Source organism: Oryzias latipes, chromosome 19, assembly GCF_002234675.1.
Source record: "Oryzias latipes chromosome 19, ASM223467v1".
Classification (NCBI taxonomy): Eukaryota; Metazoa; Chordata; class Actinopteri; order Beloniformes; family Adrianichthyidae; genus Oryzias; species Oryzias latipes.
Genome location: NC_019877.2, coordinates 25,307,556 through 25,327,479, shown reverse-complemented (window position 1 = coordinate 25,327,479; position 19,924 = coordinate 25,307,556). Strand labels below are relative to the sequence as shown.

Below are 19,924 nucleotides of genomic sequence, written 5' to 3'. Positions count from 1 at the left end.
TGCTTATCTCCTCATTAGCAGTTCTAGGCTCTGACTTCTATCATTCTACAACAGCAAAGTCTCAGAAACTACCCTTTTTTTGTTTTGTTTGGACCACTAGTTTTTGGCTTGGACACACAGAGAAAGCAGTGACGTCATCGCCCCGCCTGCAAATGCAATCCCCTCTTTGCATTTTCATTTTAATTATGACACACAATAAGCGGTTTTAAGTATAAAATGAAAAAGCATTTTGAAGTATTGCTTTTTAATTTTAATTTTGAGTCATTTCATGCAGCTTCATTTTGAAAATTAAAAAGCATTTCTATTAATCCATTTTAATTGTCAAATTAGACATTTTTAAATGAATTTTGCAACACATTTACCACAGAACTTTTTGAAAATGAAATGTCAAATACTATTTTCATTATCATTTTAATTAAGTGACAGAATGAGCAGTGTTGAGGAAGGAAATGAAAAAGCATTTTGGCGGATTGCTTTTTCATTTTAATTTTGAGTCAAAAAATGCAGCTTCATTTTGAAAATGAAAAAGCATTTCTGGTTTTGACTTTAATTTTTAATTACGCTACAGAAACGCTTCCATAGTATATTTGTTACAATCTTCAGTGTCCTTTGTTCGTTTCTTTTTTGTGTAGGTTTGCTGTGGCTCCTGGAAGGCCCTGTCTCTCTCGTGTCTTCCTGCATTGTGCACAGCTGGTAGTAGTTTTCATTAATTTGTTTGTTCTATTTAAGCTCACCTGGTTTTGTACTCTGTGTCACAGTGTAGTTTTCTGTTGGTTCAGGTCATGTTCTTGGTTTGGCTTGTTGTGTTTGAAATTGATAAATTTAACCATTCTCCTCACTACTCTTGCCTCTTCATTCTCTTGGGTCATCCAGATACCCCCGTAACAATATTAACATATGACCTGTTTTCACGTGTGCAATATGCGCAAAAGTACGTATTTATGTAGTGGCTGTGTGACATGACCTTAAAATAACCAGAACAGGGGGGTATTCCAGGAAGCATGTTTGAACTAGCCTGACTTTAAGCCTGAACTCTGGCTGAAATCCGCCTGAACTTGCTTACTCTGGGTATGTCGGTTCCAAAAGACCGGATATGAGTTAGAGTAATTACGCTTTACTTGGTAACCCTGGGTTAACGCACGTGCACAGCAGGTACATAAAGACATTCTCAATAGATCGTCGATTTCTGGAGTCACCATGGAAACGCGTGGAGAAAAAAAAAAGAAAGTGTGACACTTGAGACGGAAGTGAGACGGAGTCTCAGATTTTAATGACGGCGGATAAAGATTATAAGTCCATCAAAAAAGTAACACGGCTGCATCATCAAAAAAATAACAAAGTACATGCATGAGTTTCTGATATTGTTTCCATTCTCCTTGTGACGCATATATATATATATATATATATATATATATATATATATATATATATATATATATATATATGATCCATATATACCGGCTGGGTAGCTTGGTTGGTAAGGTGCAGGACTGTCATGCAGGAAACCCGGGTTCGATTCCCAGGGCGGAACGAACATCTAATGGAAAATGGGGCAATTACCATAACAATGGAAATGGGGCAATTACCATAACAAAGACGGGCAATTACATCACCCAGTGAGGGTGATTGGGCAAGACCCTTAACGTTAATGCCTACCTCACAACATGAGAGACAATGAACCACATGTCATGCCGGCTCAGACGTCGCCCGGCCAAACAAGGTCTGCGTCAGGTGTTGAGGAACCAGAACACCCTGATGGAAAGTGGGCTACTGGAACAAGACGGAAATGGACTAGATGTGAGAACAAGGTTCTGTTAGAATGCTACTACTCAAGTAATCCCACCCAGAGGGGTTACATGCAGAGAATGTGGAATGAATGGAGGCTTCGAAACCCACAATCAAGGCTAACTGCCAAACAACTGGTAGCTCAGTGCTCTAACATCCACAAACGGCAACTCCTATCACAACTTGAGATTGAAGCGATACAATACAATGCCACGGGAGAGCCAGAACAACAGGTCAGAGAGGAGGTTATGCCACACTTCCACCCTGAGATTGGGTACACAGCCCCAACTACCACAATTACACTGAGCGAGGCAGCAACTGACCTGAAAGACAAGATCATGTCTACAATGAACACTAGGCTACCCCGACACCAACTACGACGGTTAAGTGACGTACCTGAAAGTCTACTGGAAACTGTGAATGAAGCATTGAGGGCAATTCCTACCACAAACATTACAGAAACCAATGAACTGGTTTACACTTCAGCAGCAGTGATCCTTGAGATGCTTGGCTATAAGAGCAACCATGGAAGAAAACAGTACCCACCATGGAAGCAACGGTTAGAGGCCAAAATCAAGGCAACTCGGAAGGATATGAGTAAGCTGACAGAGGCTCAAAGAGGTACAATGAGAAAGCAAGTACCTAAGAGATACAGCCAGATGCCCATACCTGAAGCACTGGAAACTGCCAAACAAAGGCTCCTAGCCTTGAGAAGCCGCCTAAAGAGGTACACAAGAGACAATCAAGCCAGACGAATAAACAGGCTCTTCGCAACTCAACCTGCGAAAGTGTACGCTCAGTGGCAGGGTCCAAACAGCCGAGCAGACCCACCAAGGCTAGAAACTGAACAGTACTGGAAAAGTATATGGGAGAAACAGACAGCACATAACAGCAATGCCCAGTGGCTGGTCTCTCTGAGAAAAGAACCTAGCAACCTCCCTGAACAGAATCCAGTAACCATCACAGTGGCAGACATCCAAGAAAGAGTCTCAGGTATGAAGAACTGGACAGCACCGGGCCCTGACATGATACATGCCTACTGGCTAAAGAAGCTTACCGCACTCCACAAGCGCCTGGCAGCACAAATGAACCAGCTGCTAAGAGATGGGACTCACCCCGAATGGCTAACGGAAGGGCGAATGATCCTGATCCAGAAGGATCCCTCAAAGGGTGCAGTCCCATCCAACTACCGGCCAATAACCTGTCTGTCCATAACATGGAAGCTCATGTCAGGCATCATTGCAACAAAGATAAATAGGCACATGGATCAATTCATGAGTAACACACAGAAGGGCATTGGTAGAGACTCCAGAGGAGCCAAACACCAGCTCCTGGTCGACAGAACAGTCGCTCAAGACTGCAAGTCACGACATACAAACCTGTGCACAGCCTGGATTGATTACCAATGCCACACACATGGATCACTGAATGCTTGGAGCTGTACAACATCAACAGGACTCTAAGAGCCTTCATAGGAAACTCAATGAAGCTATGGAAAACCACCCTTGAAGCCAATGGGAAGCCACTTGCACAAGTGTCCATCAAATGTGGGATATACCAAGGTGATGCTCTGTCCCCACTGCTGTTCTGCATAGGTCTCAACCCCCTCACTCAAATAATCACCAAGACTGGCTATGGATACCGACTCAGAAATGGGGCCAACATCAGTCACCTCCTCTACATGGATGACATCAAGCTATATGCTAAGAGCGAGCGTGACATTGACTCCCTGATCCACACCACCAGGATCTACAGTACTGACATTGGGATGTCATTCGGGCTCGAGAAATGCAGCCGGATGGTGACAAAGAGAGGCAAGGTAGTCCACACAGGAGGGGTCTCACTCCCAAAAGGAACAATAGCAGACATCGAGGACAGTTACGAGTACCTTGGAATTCCACAGGCAAATGGCAACCTGGAGCAGGCAACAAGGAAAGCTGCAACAGCTAAATACCTCCAACGAGTAAGGCAAGTCCTGAGAAGCCAGCTCAATGGCAAAAATAAGACCCGGGCAATAAACAGCTACGCACTGCCCGTTATCAGATACCCTGCAGGAATAATAAGATGGCCAAAGGAAGAGATACAAGACCCAAGGTGTAGGCTGTGCAAAGAAGCGCCTGAAACAATCCAGCACATAACTGCAGGGTGTAAGATGCTGGCAGGGAAAGCATACATGGAGCGCCACAATCAAGTGGCTGGAATAATATACAGGAACATGTGTGCAGAATATGAACTGGAAACCCCAAGGTCAAAATGGGAAACACCTCCGAAGGTGGTAGAGAATGAGAAGGCAAAGATCCTGTGGGACTTCCAGATCCAGACTGATAGGATGGTAATGGCGAACCAACCAGACATTGTAGTGGTGGATAAAGAACAGAGGAAAGCCGTTGTGGTGGATGTGGCAGTGCCAAGCGATGGGAACATCAGGAAGAAGGAACATGAGAAACTGGAGAAATACCAGGGACTCAGAGAAGAACTGGAGAAAGCCTGGAAAGTGAAGGTGACAGTGGTGCCAGTGGTAATTGGAGCACTCGGGGCAGTAACCCCCAAGCTGGAGGAGTGGCTACAACAGATACCTGGAAAGACCTCAGACCTCTCAGTCCAGAAAAGCGCAGTGCTAGGAACAGCTAAGATACTGCGCAGGACCCTCAAGCTCCCAGGCCTCTGGTAGAGGACCCCAGCTTGGAGGAGAAACCACCCGCGGAGGGTGAGAGGGGCGTATATATATATATATATATATATATATATATATATAGATGGAAAAAAGATTAATTGAGTAATGTGACATTTAGTTAGATAAATACGTAAATTTGCCATGTAAAAACAACTGAGTTTTATAGACGTAAGAAATTTATTTAAGTTTATATACATATATATATATATATATATGTATATAAACTTAAATAAATTTCTTACGTCTATAAAACTCAGTTGTTTATACATGGCAAATTTACGTATTTATCTAACTAAATGTCACATTATTCTATTAATCTTTTTTCCATCTTAATTAATTAAATTTGTTGATCTCTCATATGTCTAAGTTTGAGCCGGCAGATATGCTCATTTCTATAACAATAAAAAGGACGGAAAAAATGCACGGAGTGCAAAAATTCATTGAAGAATTTTCCATCACTGTCATTATAAGACAAACTTGTAGGTGTGCTATATAAACTCATCATCCTCTCCTTCACTCTCACTCATGGTGCAGAGACGTAAGCATAGTAGGACAAAATAACTTGGCAAAACACAGTAAAATAGCTAAACAACTAAACACATTCTCTTAAAAACCCACACCTAAACCCAAATCCGTCCAGACAGGCAAAGGGAATGATATCCCAGAATCCCTTGCGGTGCCGATCTAACGGCAGCACCAAAGTTATACCTACTTAATTGAATTAATTTGAATGAAAGGAAGATACTTGTCTGAAAACTATGTGTTATTTTTAAGGTGACCTAACAAAAAAATGATTTATCTTAACTGAAGCAAATAATTAAACTAGATCAAAGTAAAAAAGTTTATCTTTCCAACATCCATACGTGGTCTTATCATCCTCTTTCCTTCCACTTTCGGCTTCTCCCATCAGGGGTCGCCACAGCGAACGAGTCGCATGGTAGATTTTGGCAATGTTTTACGCCGGATGCCCTTCCTGACGCAACCTTCTCAAACCGGGCTTGGAACCGGCAGAGGTAGAGAAGGGAACAGGGAGCAGCCCGGAGTCGAACCCTGGTTTCACGGACGGAAGGCGCCGCAAACCAGCACGAGCTAAACCGGCTCCCTCTCATGTTGGAAAAAGTATTATCTGAGCTTCTTCATCCACTAAATCATCTTCAACACGCCATGCTGCTTCACCTCTCTGAAAACAAACTAACCTTCAACTAAACCTGCTCCAGACCAGGTTATGTTCAGAGCATGAGTTGCCATGGTAACTTGACATACCCTGAAACATACCTCCATTTCTGGAACCGAAAGCTGAGGTTATCAACTTCCTTAGCCTCAAACTTATCAAGGGAGCTAGCAGAACCTGCTTTCTGGAACACCCCCCTGGAGTTGGAATCTTTGTTTTTCAAGCATTGTTTACTTCAGAAGAAAAATTATTTTTGAGAGTGATAAATATAATTACTCCTCCAACTATATTTTCAAGGTAAAACTGAAAACTAATAGGTAAAGTCTATTTTTACTGCGCATTTACCCAAAATGCCTCACAACGTGCATAACAATAAATGTACAAACAACATCATATACAAGTAAAACAAGAAAAAAATATAATAGATAAAATAATCACTAAAGTAAAAAATCTCCCCAACATAAACTCAGGTTTAGCCAAGAGTGTGCTGAGTTTTAAATAGCCTGGTGATGATAAAGCTCCCTTTGACTTACTGTAAATGTGCAAAAGATGATTGCAGCAATTCAGGCATGACAAAGTAAAATTAAGAGTTCTTCCTTGGACATCAGAAAAATTGTGTTAAGGTAGAACCAAAGAATCTAACTACGTAGATCAGCAAGTCACCTTATCATAACTTCCATGATAAACAGTATCAAGTCGATCATCATATCTGTGGGAAAGCTTTAATGCTAATGCACTAATGCACCTTTTTCTTGGTTCATTTAAGGCTTTTATGGAAGCAGTTTTAGTAGAATCATTTCTACAATAGCCAGATTCAAACTGATCATAAAAAAGGCAACAAAAAGCGGAATCTGTTCACCTCTGTACTTGGTCACCACTGTGGAGTTGAGACACTGCGGCTCCTGGAAGGTCACAGTCAGCGTGGTGCTACTGGTCACACTCAGACGGACCCTAGATGGGGAGTCTGGGGGTCCTGCAGGGGCACAGAGAAGACTTAGGGACAGGTAAAAATACCACAAGCAAACAGGATTTTTATTTCCAAAAATTGTTATAAAAACCGATTCTAGACTATCAGCTACCTTAAATAGTGTGGAACCTTTTCTGAAATATTCTTCAGCATTTGTTTACTCCCCATTTTTTCCCTCCAACTTAAAAAAAAACTTTTGTTAAAAAAATGTATTTGGGAGACTGAAATAATCATTCTGATTTATCCAAATAAATGTTTTATTTCCGCACATTGATGAGAAAAATGTAATTTCAAAGCTCTAGAAAAAATGTAAACAGACAACTGCTTTTGATCCATTAACGAAGGCAATAAGCAGGAAAACATCATAAGGAAACAGAAAAACATCATTTTAAGCTGTTTTTGTTCCTTTTAGGAGCAGATGTGGTAGCTCTAAAACAGGGGTCGGGAACCTTTTTGGCCGAGAGAGCCATAAACGCCACATATTTTTAATTGTAACTTCGAAAGAGCCATACAATAATGTGGTGTCCCTTTCCCACACTGAGGCACGGAGACTTAACCTCATTTAAGGTTCTTTGTTCTTGTTATTGTAGACCGCAACAAACGCCGTACACTTAATTCAGCAACTCCTGAATCTCTCCCGCCGAGACGACAGCGCGTCTCCCAACTTTATATTCACCTGCTCCCGCTCCAGCCCTCCCATTTCCCTTATTCGGCCCATAGCTGAACCCCATTGGTCCAAATTACCTAACAACAGGCTGAGTGACAAAACTGAGGGCCAATCAGATCTCTGCTTGATGCGTTTTAATGAACTCCAGAACTTTTAACGCGGCCCAACAGCCAAGTTAAACTCAGTCCGCGACAATATGTTTAAAACTAAATATGCAAATGAATGTGTGCATTTGGTGTAATTTCAACACTTTTAAAGTACAATTAGTCTGTGAATTCTTTTTAATAACATTGTTATGCTGTTGCTAATAAATGATGAGTATTTCTCGTGGTAGTTTTGCTGATGGTCTAGTCTGGTTGATCCGTGGTGAGTTTCTGCTTCATGCAGGCGTTGAGACTTGAAACGTGATCGTTGGTTGGTCTGAATGTTCTGTAGATGTGAGAAAGACTGATCACATGCAGACGGGGAGCCAAACACACACTCACACACTGCAGTGAGTGACGGGCAGCGGGTTTTACGTTATTACAATCCCTGTGGATTCACCTGCTGCCGGTCCCCACAACTCCCCACCCTCTGCTTTCTTCCTCACACATCCCATCCCCACAACTGCGCGCTCTTCCTCAGAGACGGGAGCGCAGTTTTAGGCACGGCAATTCACAGGTTTCCGGCTGGTACAAACTCTGTGAAATAATAGATAATAGTAAGCTGACCTCTGGCATCGCATCGCGCCCGAGAAGGACTGGTCTAATGAAAAAAAGTATGATTAAAGATTTGTCTGCGAGCCACATGTGACCATCAAAAGAGCCATATATGGCTTGCGAGCCATAGGTTCCCGACCCCTGCTCTAAAGGGTTAAGTTTAGCTAAACCAGATTACAGTAATAAAGCCTACATGGTTTTACTTTTAATTGATAATGAAGTTACAGTATAAAACTGAAGAGACATGAAGCAAACCATACAAACAAGGACCAAGATGAGCAATTATCTCAGTATCTCTGTGGTCTGGAAATGCCTTAGTTACAGTTGCCCTCATGGCTGGATGCAGGCTGAATATGCAAGAAAAAACAGCTAGGTCATAGAGTGCTCAGTGAGCCTGTTAAGCAAAAATGATGCGATGGCCCCATATTGTCATGTCGTCCCACCCCCACTTCAATATAGGTCATTTGAGGTTTTGGTCTTAATCACCCTCAGCTGTTTTCATGCCGGTAAATACCCCCTGAGAGTAGTTTTCCATGTTTTCAAGACGCGTTCCATCAAGCCACTCCCCCACTTCTTCACACGCCTCCTCTCTTTACAGAAAGATTGGACCACTCTAGAACCAGCAATTAAGTCGGCGGTCACCTAGGGCGCCCTCCGCTGGAGGACACTAGCACTTAACCAGGTGTTCACACTAGTCTCAGTTTTACCCAAACCGATGGATGTAGTTAATTATCATCACAATCAAATGACATAAACATTTGAGTGCACAGAACAGAAAAAGAGGAGAGACAGAAAAGATGTACCCTCTGTGTATTTAGGGATTGCTTTTTTTCTGCTGCTTTAGTTTTGTCATGTCAACATTTATTTACCAAATATTTTACTCCCTTTTTATTATATGAAGAAGGGAGGAAGCTGATACTCAAACCATGGATGCTCCAGAGTAACCTGCCAGATGAAGGTGGCACAAAGAGATGGTGACATTGGTAAATGGGTGGTGGTGGTGGTGGTGTGGGTGTCCATCACAATGCCTACCTGAGTCATGAACTTCTGTACAGTATTAAAACAGTAAACACACACAAGTGCATTGATGTTGGCCCAGAAGACTCAAAATGGTCACATAGGTGTCTTTTAACACGGGTGTTACACAAAAACACACAAAGCCTTTTGTACAGGAGGGGACTCACGAGCATGCTGGAAACCCGTCCTCATGCGTTTATACAGCTTGCTCCTCTTCTGCCAGGCCATCAGCTGCTTGTCTTGGTGGCAGGCTTCCAGACACTGGCCATCTCTCTGGGTCTCAGCTGCCAGCTCCGCCGCTCGCCGCTCCGCCTCCTCCACCAGAGAGCGTAGGTGAGCCTCACGGCTCTCTGCTGTCACAACTGTAACATAGAGCAGTTAGAACCAAATGACAATCATTTCACCGAGTCTCTGTGTTGTACAGAAATGCAACTCTGCATGCATGAAAGTGGTTGTTCTATGTCAGATTTCCCAGAATGTGTGTTTTTGGACTAAAATCTGGCTTTGTGTAGACCCTGAAAAACTTGGAATTTTTTAAAACCCCAAACCTCAGAGCAGAGACAATTTTGATTTTAGTTTTTAAAAAGAAGAACAGATATTGATGCTAAAAAACTACATCTTTGATCTTTGTTCTTGTTCTTCTTTCTTCTCAGTACACCACCTTAAGCATTTTTCAGCTACAACAGATTCATCAAAGGCTTTGAGACTAAACTGGGAAATTATGTCATTTTCATAAGGGAGAGTAGTGGGGGTGTTCACTTTTGTTTTCAACAAATCTCTCATTTTGCACGTTGAGATTTATACATCTCTATATTTAAAATCTCTAATCTTTTTGGTAACACATCATCATGAGAAAGATTAAAAGGAAACCAGATTACCAAAGTCTTACAGTTAGGTTGTTTGGTGCAGTGCGATTCATGTATTGTCCCTCTTTTCCTCTCCCCTCCTGGGGAGTGGGAGTGCTTCCAGACTCCAGTTGGCTCATCCGTGCTCCAGTTCCTGACCGTTTACCTCGCCTTTGCTCCTGCTCCTACACCTGGCTGTGGATCCTGCCTCTGGCTCATCTCTGGCTCGTCTCTGCTCTGTACCTGACCGAGTACCTCGTCTCTGCTCCTGCTCCTACACCTGGCTGTGGTTCCTGTCTCCGGCTCGACTCGCGCCTTTGACTGTCCCGATAACCACGGCTGGATGAAGCTCGTCTGCTGGACTTTTATATATGTAGTTGTAGATTTAGATAAGTTAATTCTTCTCTAAGATTTCTGGTAAATCGCCTGTCCGTCCTGGGGGAGGATCCCTCCTTCATGTGGGCACCCCTGAGGTTTCTTCGTTTTTTCCGGAATCCGTTTTTTTTGGGAGTTTTTCCTTACCGCGAAGGGGGGTCTAAGGGCAGGGATGCCAGTATAGCTTAGTCAGTTTGTTAGTTCATTTTTGTATTTTTCTATTGAACTCTTTGTATTCGTGATCCTTTTGATTTCATGTTTTACTTCGAAGCCCATCGAGACGACTGTTGTTGTGATTTTGGGCTATACAAATAAAATTGAATTGAATTGAATTGAATTAGGTCAGACTAGGTGAAACTGATGTTTCAAGTGATTTTAGTTTTAAAGTAAATAAAAAATAGAAGAAAAAAAGAAACATAAAAAGTAAAAATCAAACAAAATTCTAAAGTAAACATGCAAGTCAATCCCAATAAATTTGAGAGAAAATGAATTTAAGTGAGTAAATAGAGTAAAGTCTCTCAAAAAACCATTGTGGCGTCATCAAAACATCTCGCGCAAGACAAAGCTCCGGATCTACAACCTAGCTGTACTTCCCATTCTGCTTTATGGTTCTGAGACATGGCCCTTAAATAAGAGCTTAGCCGCAAGAATAGATGGCTTCGACAGCCGGGCTCTCAGGACCATTGAGAACATCAAGTGGCCCCAACATGTCTCTAACAAAGCCTTAAGAGCTCAAACTTGCCAGCCCCAAGCCTCTTGCCTTGTTGCGCAACGCCGCATCAGATGGTTCGGCCATCTTCTCCGTTTTACCTCTTACCATCCGACGCGGGCCATCTTTGAGTTTAACCCAGGGGCTGCGGGCTGGAAACGACCTCGAGGCAAACCCCGTACTCGGTGGACAGATGTTATTGCAGGGGATGTTAAACCTTATGGGGTTGCTATGAAGGATACTGAGCTTCTGGCACAAGACCGGAAAGCTTGGAAGACCCTTGTTTTTTTGGTCGGCTCTACGCACTGGGAAGGGGCATCGCCCCCCCCCCCCCCCCCCCCCGCAAGAGCCTTGATTGATTGATTGATTGATTGAAATAGAGTAAAAGACAGGAAAAGGGAAGTGAAAATCGGTAGGGGGCGCGGTGTCAAAGTTTTAGCTGTGAGCACTGGAGCTGATTTGGATGAGGTGCATCTGTAGCACCAGATTAGACTGAGCTTTCCAAGAGATCGGTAAACTTATGATCCATCATAAAAAAACTACTGAGGCAGCCAGTAAGATTCTATAGTAGTGCGAGGCAAAGTTGTGGCGATCCACTGTGCACTTCCGCATTTGCTGTCACATCAGCGCAAATTTTGTTTAGCCTTTCATTGAATGTTATTTGTAAGAACACCGCTGAGTATAAAACATTTTTATTTTTTTGCTGTATTGTCAATGAATTCTGGTAGTTAACTTTTAAAAAATAATTGTGCAAGTTGAGTTAATTATGGAGCCATGAATTTAACTTTTGATATATTTGTTACACATTTATGTTTATAAATTGATGAAATATTGTTTCTTGTTCAGGTTTTTCACCATTCATAATCAGGCACCTCACCATTACAAAGTGACTGTCTAAACTTCTCAAGAAGTTAGTAAATAAAACAGAACAAACCGGAGAAGTGTGTCTGGATCGTGTGTGAACTGCTGCCCCGAATACTCTGTGGATGCTTTCCCATTTTTCCTACTGACACCAGGTAACCCATAGCAGATTTTTCTTGACTCCAAAGTTGTATTGGTTGTTATGGCCATGTTCTACACATTAGTAAAAGTCTAGTTGTTACGTAACCACAAAGGGGCACAATCCACTGCTTAATTGTAATGGTTCCAAATCCAGGTAATTGCAGAGGTGTTGTATCAGAAAGTACATCTGCCGTAAAACCAATGCTAAGGATTTACGGAAAGAAACTTTGAATGTCAGGACAGAAAACAATTAACAAAAAGAAAAGTGGATTTCATGGGTGTCCAAGACAAAACGGGCTGGGCCAACAAATTAGTCAAGCCTCAGCAGCTAAGTCACGCAAACCGCCAGTGCAAAGGTGAGCCAACACCCGTGCTCAGGTGAGTGCTCATGTTCTTCTAATATGGATGGTGGAATGTGTAAAGAAGGAAGGAGAGCGCCCAGCCATCCCCACCCCAAGACCCCCACCGCAGCAGCAGCGGCAGCCGGAATCCCCCCCACGCCACACGGAAACCGGCAGGGAACAACCGCCGCCCGGGCGACCAAGCCCGCCACCCAGGCCAGGGCCAGCAGGACCGCCGCAAGGCCCCCCAGAGCCAGAGAGCAGGGAGGCACAGAGGGAAAGAGAGGGCCGCCCCAGCCCAACCAGGAGAACAGCCCCCCCGCCGCGCCGGGAGAGCCCAACGCAGGCCCCCACCGGAGAAGGACGCCCACAGCCCCAGATGAGCACCCCACCACCACCCAGGAGTTCCGGGCATCCCCCCGCCCCAACCCCAGGTACGAGCCAGGACCCCCCAAGGGAGACCCGCCCCGCACTCCAGGCAGCCATCCGCCCGGCCCACGGTTGGTCCAGGGAGGAGCAAGGCAGGGGCCCGCCGCCCCCGCCCAGGAGGGGGGAACCCCGGGGAAAAAAGAGGGCCCACAAGGGGTGTTGTAAATATGGCCCGACCAGGCTCGGCCACAGTTGGAAGTTAGGCGGGGCCCAGCGCTCAGGAGCAAGGACCAGAACCCACCCCCCAGGGACACCAACACCCCCGGCTCAGATGTAATGTGAACCCCCCCACCGCGCGGAGAGAGCACCGCCGGGCCCAGGAAGCCGGCACCCCGGGGACACGGCCGCCGCCCCAAAGGGGCCCGTACCCCCCACCAGGGAAGAGGCAGGGGACAGATGGTCCTAGGTCCCACCTTCCTTGCAAAATGTGTGTGCGTATATGTGTGTTTAAGAGGGTGTGTGTGTGCATGTGTGTGTGTTTATGTTGGGATGTATATATTGAGGGGGGAGGGGTGTGTGTACTAAGGGGGGTGCAGTTAAAATTGGCGGGTAGGGCACTAAGGGGACATCTCCTGATTACTCACAGTGATGTCCCCTCACCCTCCCCACCAAGGGGCCCTAAATGTCTAAGGTGCGGTTAAAATTGGCGGGTAGGGTGCTAGGAGGACATCTGCTGCTTGCTGGCAGTGATGTCCAAGCACCCCCCCTACCAAGGGCCCTACATGTCTAAGGTGCAAATAAAACCGAAAGAGGGGGGGCCCACTCCATACGGCAACCATAGGAGGGGGGGCCACTGCCTAGTAAACCCCCCCCCCCCAAGGCTCATCGCAGGCTAATCCCCCCACCCCCTCACCCTATTATGAGGTTATATGAGGAAGGGGGTAAGTTGGGGACAGCTGGTAGACTGTCCCCCGGTGGTCAAACAGCTGTCCCCCGCCCCCCCCCCCCCAGCAAGGGGGCCAGGCCCACCCAGCCCAGGGGCCCCACCCCCGGAGGCGCCGACACCCCAGGCCCAGCACCACCCACCCCACACAGAGGGAGAGGAGCCAGAAAGCGCCGGCCCCCCCCGGAGCAAGCCCAGGCCCCCACCCCCAAACGCCGGCCCTAGAAGAGCTCTGGTCAGGCCTCGACGGGACCGAGGCAGCCAACCGGCCGGGGAAACCGCCGATGGCCTCAGCGGAGACCCCGACCCGTCAACCCCCCCTGCCCCGTACCAATAGTGCCCCCCCCCCCCCCCCCCCAGAATGCCCCCCCACAGGACAGGGCCGACAAGACCCCCCACCCCACCCCACCCCAGACCCCGCAGCCGAAGCCACCCAGAGCGCCCGGGGGCCCCAAGAGGGTTGTCCCGTCCCGCCCCAGAGCCAGGGAAGGGCTGATCCCAGCCCCAGGCGTAGATGGGAAGCCCATCCAGTGCCGCTGGGCCCCCCCCCCCGAGCAGCGCCCCCCGCCAACCCCCCCCCAGCACAGGCAAAGGGACCACCCCCCCAAGCCAAGCCAGAACACCACCCCCCCCCCCCACCACGCACCCCCACACCCAAGCCCAGAGGACCACGCAGCGCCCCAGCCCGCCCCACCCCGGCGCCGGACCCGACCCCCCGACCAACGGAGCCCCCACCACCCCCCGCCAGGCACCGGAGGCCCCGGCCCCCACCCCAGCCCACGGCAGAAGGGCAAGGAGCAGCGACGACCAGGCCCCCCCATCCCCTAAGTCATGGAGTCAGCTATGGGAGACCAGAGAGACCGAATTCTTTCAAAGTTACTTGAACCTCGGGCTGACATTTTTTCCAAGCTGATCTGATCAAGCAGCAGATTTCTGTGTTGACTTATATTTATATTTTTCTTGCTTTTCCAATTTGTTAAAATAGTTTTTTTAGCAATGCAAAGAGTTATGAAAATGATAGAGCCTAATCCTCCTTCTACATCGATGGCACTCATGTCACCAAGCACACAAAGTGACGGTGAAGCTGTGATTGAAACCTTAAGCCAGACTGATAAATCGGCACATACCTGCTGCCAGAGAGCCTGGACAGGCGTGCAGAACCACAGTGCATGCATGTAATTGTCGGGTAGATTACTGTCACATTAGACACAAGATTAAAGGACTTTAATATAATCCCTTGCTTTCAAAGGTCATTAGCTGCATTTCCATTGACTATGAAATTGCGCAAATTGGATTTGTGTCAAAAAATTTGCCTAGTGGAGACACGATTTAGCGCTTGCAATAAACTGCAATTGGAACACTTTTTTTGCGAATTAAAATAGTCATGTGACCAACAACTCTGCACAGGTAGACATTTTGTAGATAGCAATGTTAACGCACTTCTTGTTCACATGTAAGGAGCTCGCTGCTTCGTGGTGAAGAAGACGCCGACGACTCCTTTGATAGACGATGATGAGCGCTACTGCCGTGGCAGAAATTTGAATGTATCTGCTGTCAAAGTATTGTTCACATCCGTGTTTTTAATGACTTATCACATGAGTTGGGTTTTTTTTTATTCACATGATTATAATTTAATGAAAACAATTTCAAGAAATCCAACAAAGTTTTGCCCATCTGTGTAATGGAGACACGGCTACTGCTGCCTAAGGGCTTGTTCCTCTAATATCTGTTTGATTTCACCGAAAAAACCTTAACCCTTGTGCTATCCTAGGCACTTTAACATTGGGAGTTGGGTCATCTAGACCCACTAGTCAGAGCTCTGAACCTTTTTTCTTCAATGATTTGTGATCTTCACTGGTGTCCATGGATTACATGAAATCTTTCCACCTTTATCCACCTTTATCATGGTAGGGAGAACACGTCAATGGAAGGGGGGGGTCATCTAAGATAGCACACATTTGCATTGGTGGCAAGCATCCACACACTCACAGTGAGGGCTTTCTTTTCCACCAGCTTTCAACAGCAGCTTTGCGATGGGCATGTTGTTAGTCATGATGGCGATGTCAAGTGGCGTCAGACCCTGACTGTTGGGAGTGTTCAGGTCCACCTCCTCAGCTGAGAACTGGTAGAGCAGAATCTGCACGGTGTCCAAGTCCTGCTGCTCCACTGCCTCAAAGATGCATTCACTGACCTGCAGAGTTTGAAGCAGCAAACACGCTTTCTGTTCCAAAATGTCACAAAGTTTCAGGATGTGTTCATTATTATCACAGCGGAGCCTTCAGTACACTCTCACACAAGTAAATCCCCTTTTTGATTGACTTGGGAACGTCACATCAAGTCAAATTTTACTAAGAGAACTTTTTGATCACAAAATACTCCATAATAACATACATTCAAAAACAAAACAAAAAAACACATTAAAAGTCTGACTAAATTGACAGATTGTCAGAAAAAAAGCGATTGACAAAGAACTTATAAAAAGTAGTCACCTATTATGAGACTGAGCAAACCAAAAAAACACCCTCAGACTAAAAGGGACACAAAAATTTCAAAATTTTAAGCAAAAAAGAGTTTTATTTTAATGTTGGACCCAGCAGTGAAGTGCTGTCAGGTGGGGCAAATGAGGCACAGCCTTAATCGTGATATAATAGAAAAAGATAAATTAAGTAAATACAGTAATCCCCCTGTGTTCATTTCCAGAAGCTGGAGATTATGCAGGGCGTTTATTGGCTTTTATTAACCTTGTCAGAATGGTTACAGCTCGAACAAAAATAGCGCAGCCTGCTCATACACTCAGCCGGAGGAGAACGTTCAGCCAACGCGCACCCAGGTAGGCCCCGCCCCCTCTAATCCACCAATCAGCAGCCCACCGCTGATTGACATACGCTGTGGTCCAGCAACTGGCAGAAAGAGGGGGGCGCCGGCTGCCCGCAGCTCTGTCCAACTCGGGGTCTTTATACTTTACAGTACAGTACAGAGTAAATCGTTTTTCAAAATTCGCGGAATCAGCGCTGTTCTGCGTCTCACGCTTGTGACGTCACGTCATCTGCAGCCACCCGCGAATGGGCGGGGCGCGAATATTAAACCGCGAATGGGCGGGGGATTACTGTATTATTTTTCACTGATCTGTGGTAAATATATAATTTCAATCAACTCCACATGTTTTCCCCAGTTTGTGAGGTTAAAATCGCAGGATTTGAGTGTTGCGCGATCAGAAACTCCGGGTGAGGCTCTGAAGTGCTGTGCCTCATGGCTGACGGCAGGACTCAATGTTAACACAGACGTGCGGTGGAAGCCCTGCAGAAAAGGCTGGAGGTGAGGCAACCCTTACCAGCAGGGGTCAGACATGAGCTGACAGCTGCTTTGTGGCTATACTGGTGCCGTAGAAAAAGAACACACAGAGGACGTCTGTCTCCATTGAGAGGGAGAGACTCATTAAACTCAAAGAAACTAAGGAAAACTTTCCAACAGATCATAGAGCTTTTTGTGGAGAAGGATCAGAGCATGGACCCAAAAAGTAAGGCCAAACATGTTTTTCAAATGTTTTAACATGGGAGTAAGTTAAAAAAAAAACTAAAATAATTTATATGTTTATGATCATTTTCACAGACATCATTTGATTTCAAACAACAGATTGCTCGAACAACATTAAAGCAAAAGTGTTTGTCTATAGCAGGGGTAAAAATGTGGAATTCCCAGGAGAATCAGTTCAAAAGTTGTCAAAATATTATTAAATTTAAACGCATGTATAAAGCTAAACAAATTAGTTTGTACAAACTTGACTGTTGAATGCAATTTTTGGAATGTATGTATTAAATGAATGGAATGTATTTACTGTGTAGTGGAACTGTACATTGTGAAATCTGAGCACAGGTGATGGTGTGAGAAATGTAAATGTAATGTTTAAAAGGGAGCAGATAATTATAAGAATTGTGTTCTTCAATTCTGCTCCCTTCCAATCATGAAAATGTTCAATATGTAAGAGAAACATGTAAATATTTGAACATCAATTTTCATGAAAGGAACAAATAAATAAATAAATAACTGATTAAAGCTCCAGCATTTGAAGTTGGAAAAATACCAGAAATAGTTACTGAGGGTCAAATGTGTGCTGAACACATCTGTATACTTTAATTTGTTTACAGGATATATGGATAATTCATACACAAGAAGAGTGTTTTGTCCATGTCCATTAAAAAAATATTCTCTGAAGGACAAATATGTTATTGTGTGAATTTTTATAAGCTGTTAGCTGCCGTTGGATGAATGCTGAAACATTTAGTTCTTTCATTGTAAATCTGACTCCAGATGAGTCAGTGCCTCACCAGCCATCAATCTCACCGCATGTCACTGGGACCCAGATACATAAAATATCAAAGTTCTGTTGAGCTCGGGGATAAAAACAAATCGTGAGCTTCCCAAAAAAAATATAAAAAGAGCTTAAAAGAGAAAAAGTGACAGTACAACCTCCAAAACGCTGTAGCTGATACGTTTTTAGCTTCTGAGTTATTTTAACTTACTGTTATTATCTTGAGCTTGCTGATCAAGCATTAACAATAACCCTTTAACTGATCTTGTGGCAGAGATATTTGGGCATCATACGAGGCATCACTAGTACGTCATAAGTGTATGTAAATTACTTTAGCATTATAAATACTTTTTCATACTTCTGGAAGACAGTCTGATATACATTACTTTGATAAACATTGACGAATTTCAATTAATATTGCCTTGCATAGGTTTATTGAAGCGTATGAGCTTTGGTGGATTTGGACGTAGATGTTTTAAAACGTCGCTCGCAGTGTAATCATGGAGACACCTGTCACCTGAGAGTGACCTTCCCACATGTTTCGCTACCCTATAAATCACAATGTACATTAATGGTGCAAACACACATACATGAATATTTAAAAGAACCAAAGAAGTGGATTGTTCTCATTGGGAATGAGCGAAGATGCTGAAGAGGTGCAGGGTGCGGAGAAGGAGGAGTTAGCTCTAAGATCAAGTCAAAAGACTGTCGCTTCCAGGTGCAAGCTTACCACATGCAGGACAACGGTACCCTCACCTTTTATGACATCCCTGGAGGTGTTTCAAGGGAACTGGAAGATAAACCTGTGCCCCCCGTTCTGATGCAGCTGCTCCTCTCTACGACCCTGCAAGGGTCCAGACAACCCAATGACCTGCAGCTGCCTCACTAACTCCCATATAGGTGCATGTTACCAAGACGTGGGGGGTTTTATTTTAGAAAAAAAATTGTGTTTGGTGAAATTTGTCTAATGCTCGAGAAAGTGTGTGTCATTATTTGGGTGTTTTTCCTTAGTTTTTGCTTGTTTCTTTCATGATTTGACTTCTGCTTCCTGTTTTATTTTGAAGGTTTCCTGCATGTCATGGTTTTGAGTTTTACTTCCCTGGTCCCAATCTCCCCTGATCGTTTTCACCTGTGTCTCGTCAGTCCTGTTTGTATATATGTCTTGTCCCTGCGTTCCTCTGTGCCGGTCCATACTGTCATTTCACTGATTGGCTTCTCTCATCTCGGTTTGGTTTGGTTTGGTTTGGTTTGGTTTGGTTTCCCTGCTCAGCAGCGCTTTTTCTTAATGAGAAATAGACCCCTTTGCCTGGGAACGTTGTGCCAGTCTGTCTCTGCATTTTGGGTCCTTCCTCAAGCTTCGTACGTGACAGTGTGTTTTAGCATTTGGGAACTGTAATTGCTTTAAACTAATTTCATCTAAACAGAAACTGCAAAAATTCAAAGCAGCTGCATGATAAGCTAACGGTGCAACCATACCCAGCTAGTAGAATCACAAATTAAGCAGCGTGCCATTAAACTGAGAATTGTTTCAGTGAAAAAAATGTCTCAAATTCTGTTTTAAAAAGTAGAGCCTTATTTACTCAAAGCTGCATAATTCCATTATTGCAAGTACATGTAAATAACAAGACTTCAGACTTGAGAATAATGACTTCATGGAGATGAAGCTGAGCAGAATCCACTTACCGACGCTTTACGGAGCCTGTCTGTCTTCCCGAAAAAGTAGGCATCTTCAAAGGATGAGGTGCTTCCCCGCAGTTTCTCTGACAGGTTTCTGTAAAGGCGCTTGGCAGCACTCGGAGAGGCCGGCCCACCCGGGCACTTCCTGCTCTGGGACAACTGCAGGTTCTGCATTTGCAGAGTCGTAACAGCTGGGAAGTATCTACCTTAGCAAAGAGAGGTGGTCAGAGGGCGAAAGAGTTACCACAGTTAACTTTCCCAAGCGGAGTAATGTGATGGCACTTTAGTTGGAGCGTATGCACTGAGTATACGCTCCATCTACACTCAGTGTGAAAACACTGAGTTTTGGAAAAGATAACTTTATGTCATGTATTG

General features: G+C 44.8%; 1 protein-coding gene across 3 annotated transcripts in view; it reads right to left on the bottom strand.

Moving 5' to 3' along the window:
• The window catches only part of ankfn1 (ankyrin repeat and fibronectin type III domain containing 1), a 72,347-nt gene that overhangs the window by 31,684 nt on the left and 20,739 nt on the right, over positions 1-19,924 (bottom strand). For 2 of the 3 annotated variants that reach the window (XM_023949534.1, XM_023949536.1), the window contains exons 3-6: positions 19,556-19,751; positions 15,553-15,754; positions 9,147-9,341; positions 6,490-6,603 (exon numbers count right to left, since the gene is read on the bottom strand). In XM_023949534.1, the coding sequence (XP_023805302.1) occupies positions 6,490-6,603; positions 9,147-9,341; positions 15,553-15,754; positions 19,556-19,723 (679 nt within the window). In that variant the 5' untranslated portion in view covers positions 19,724-19,751. Of the gene's footprint in view, positions 1-6,489; positions 6,604-9,146; positions 9,342-15,552; positions 15,755-19,555; positions 19,756-19,924 lie in introns of all 3 variants that reach the window. The other variant, XM_023949535.1, reaches the window with a different exon arrangement.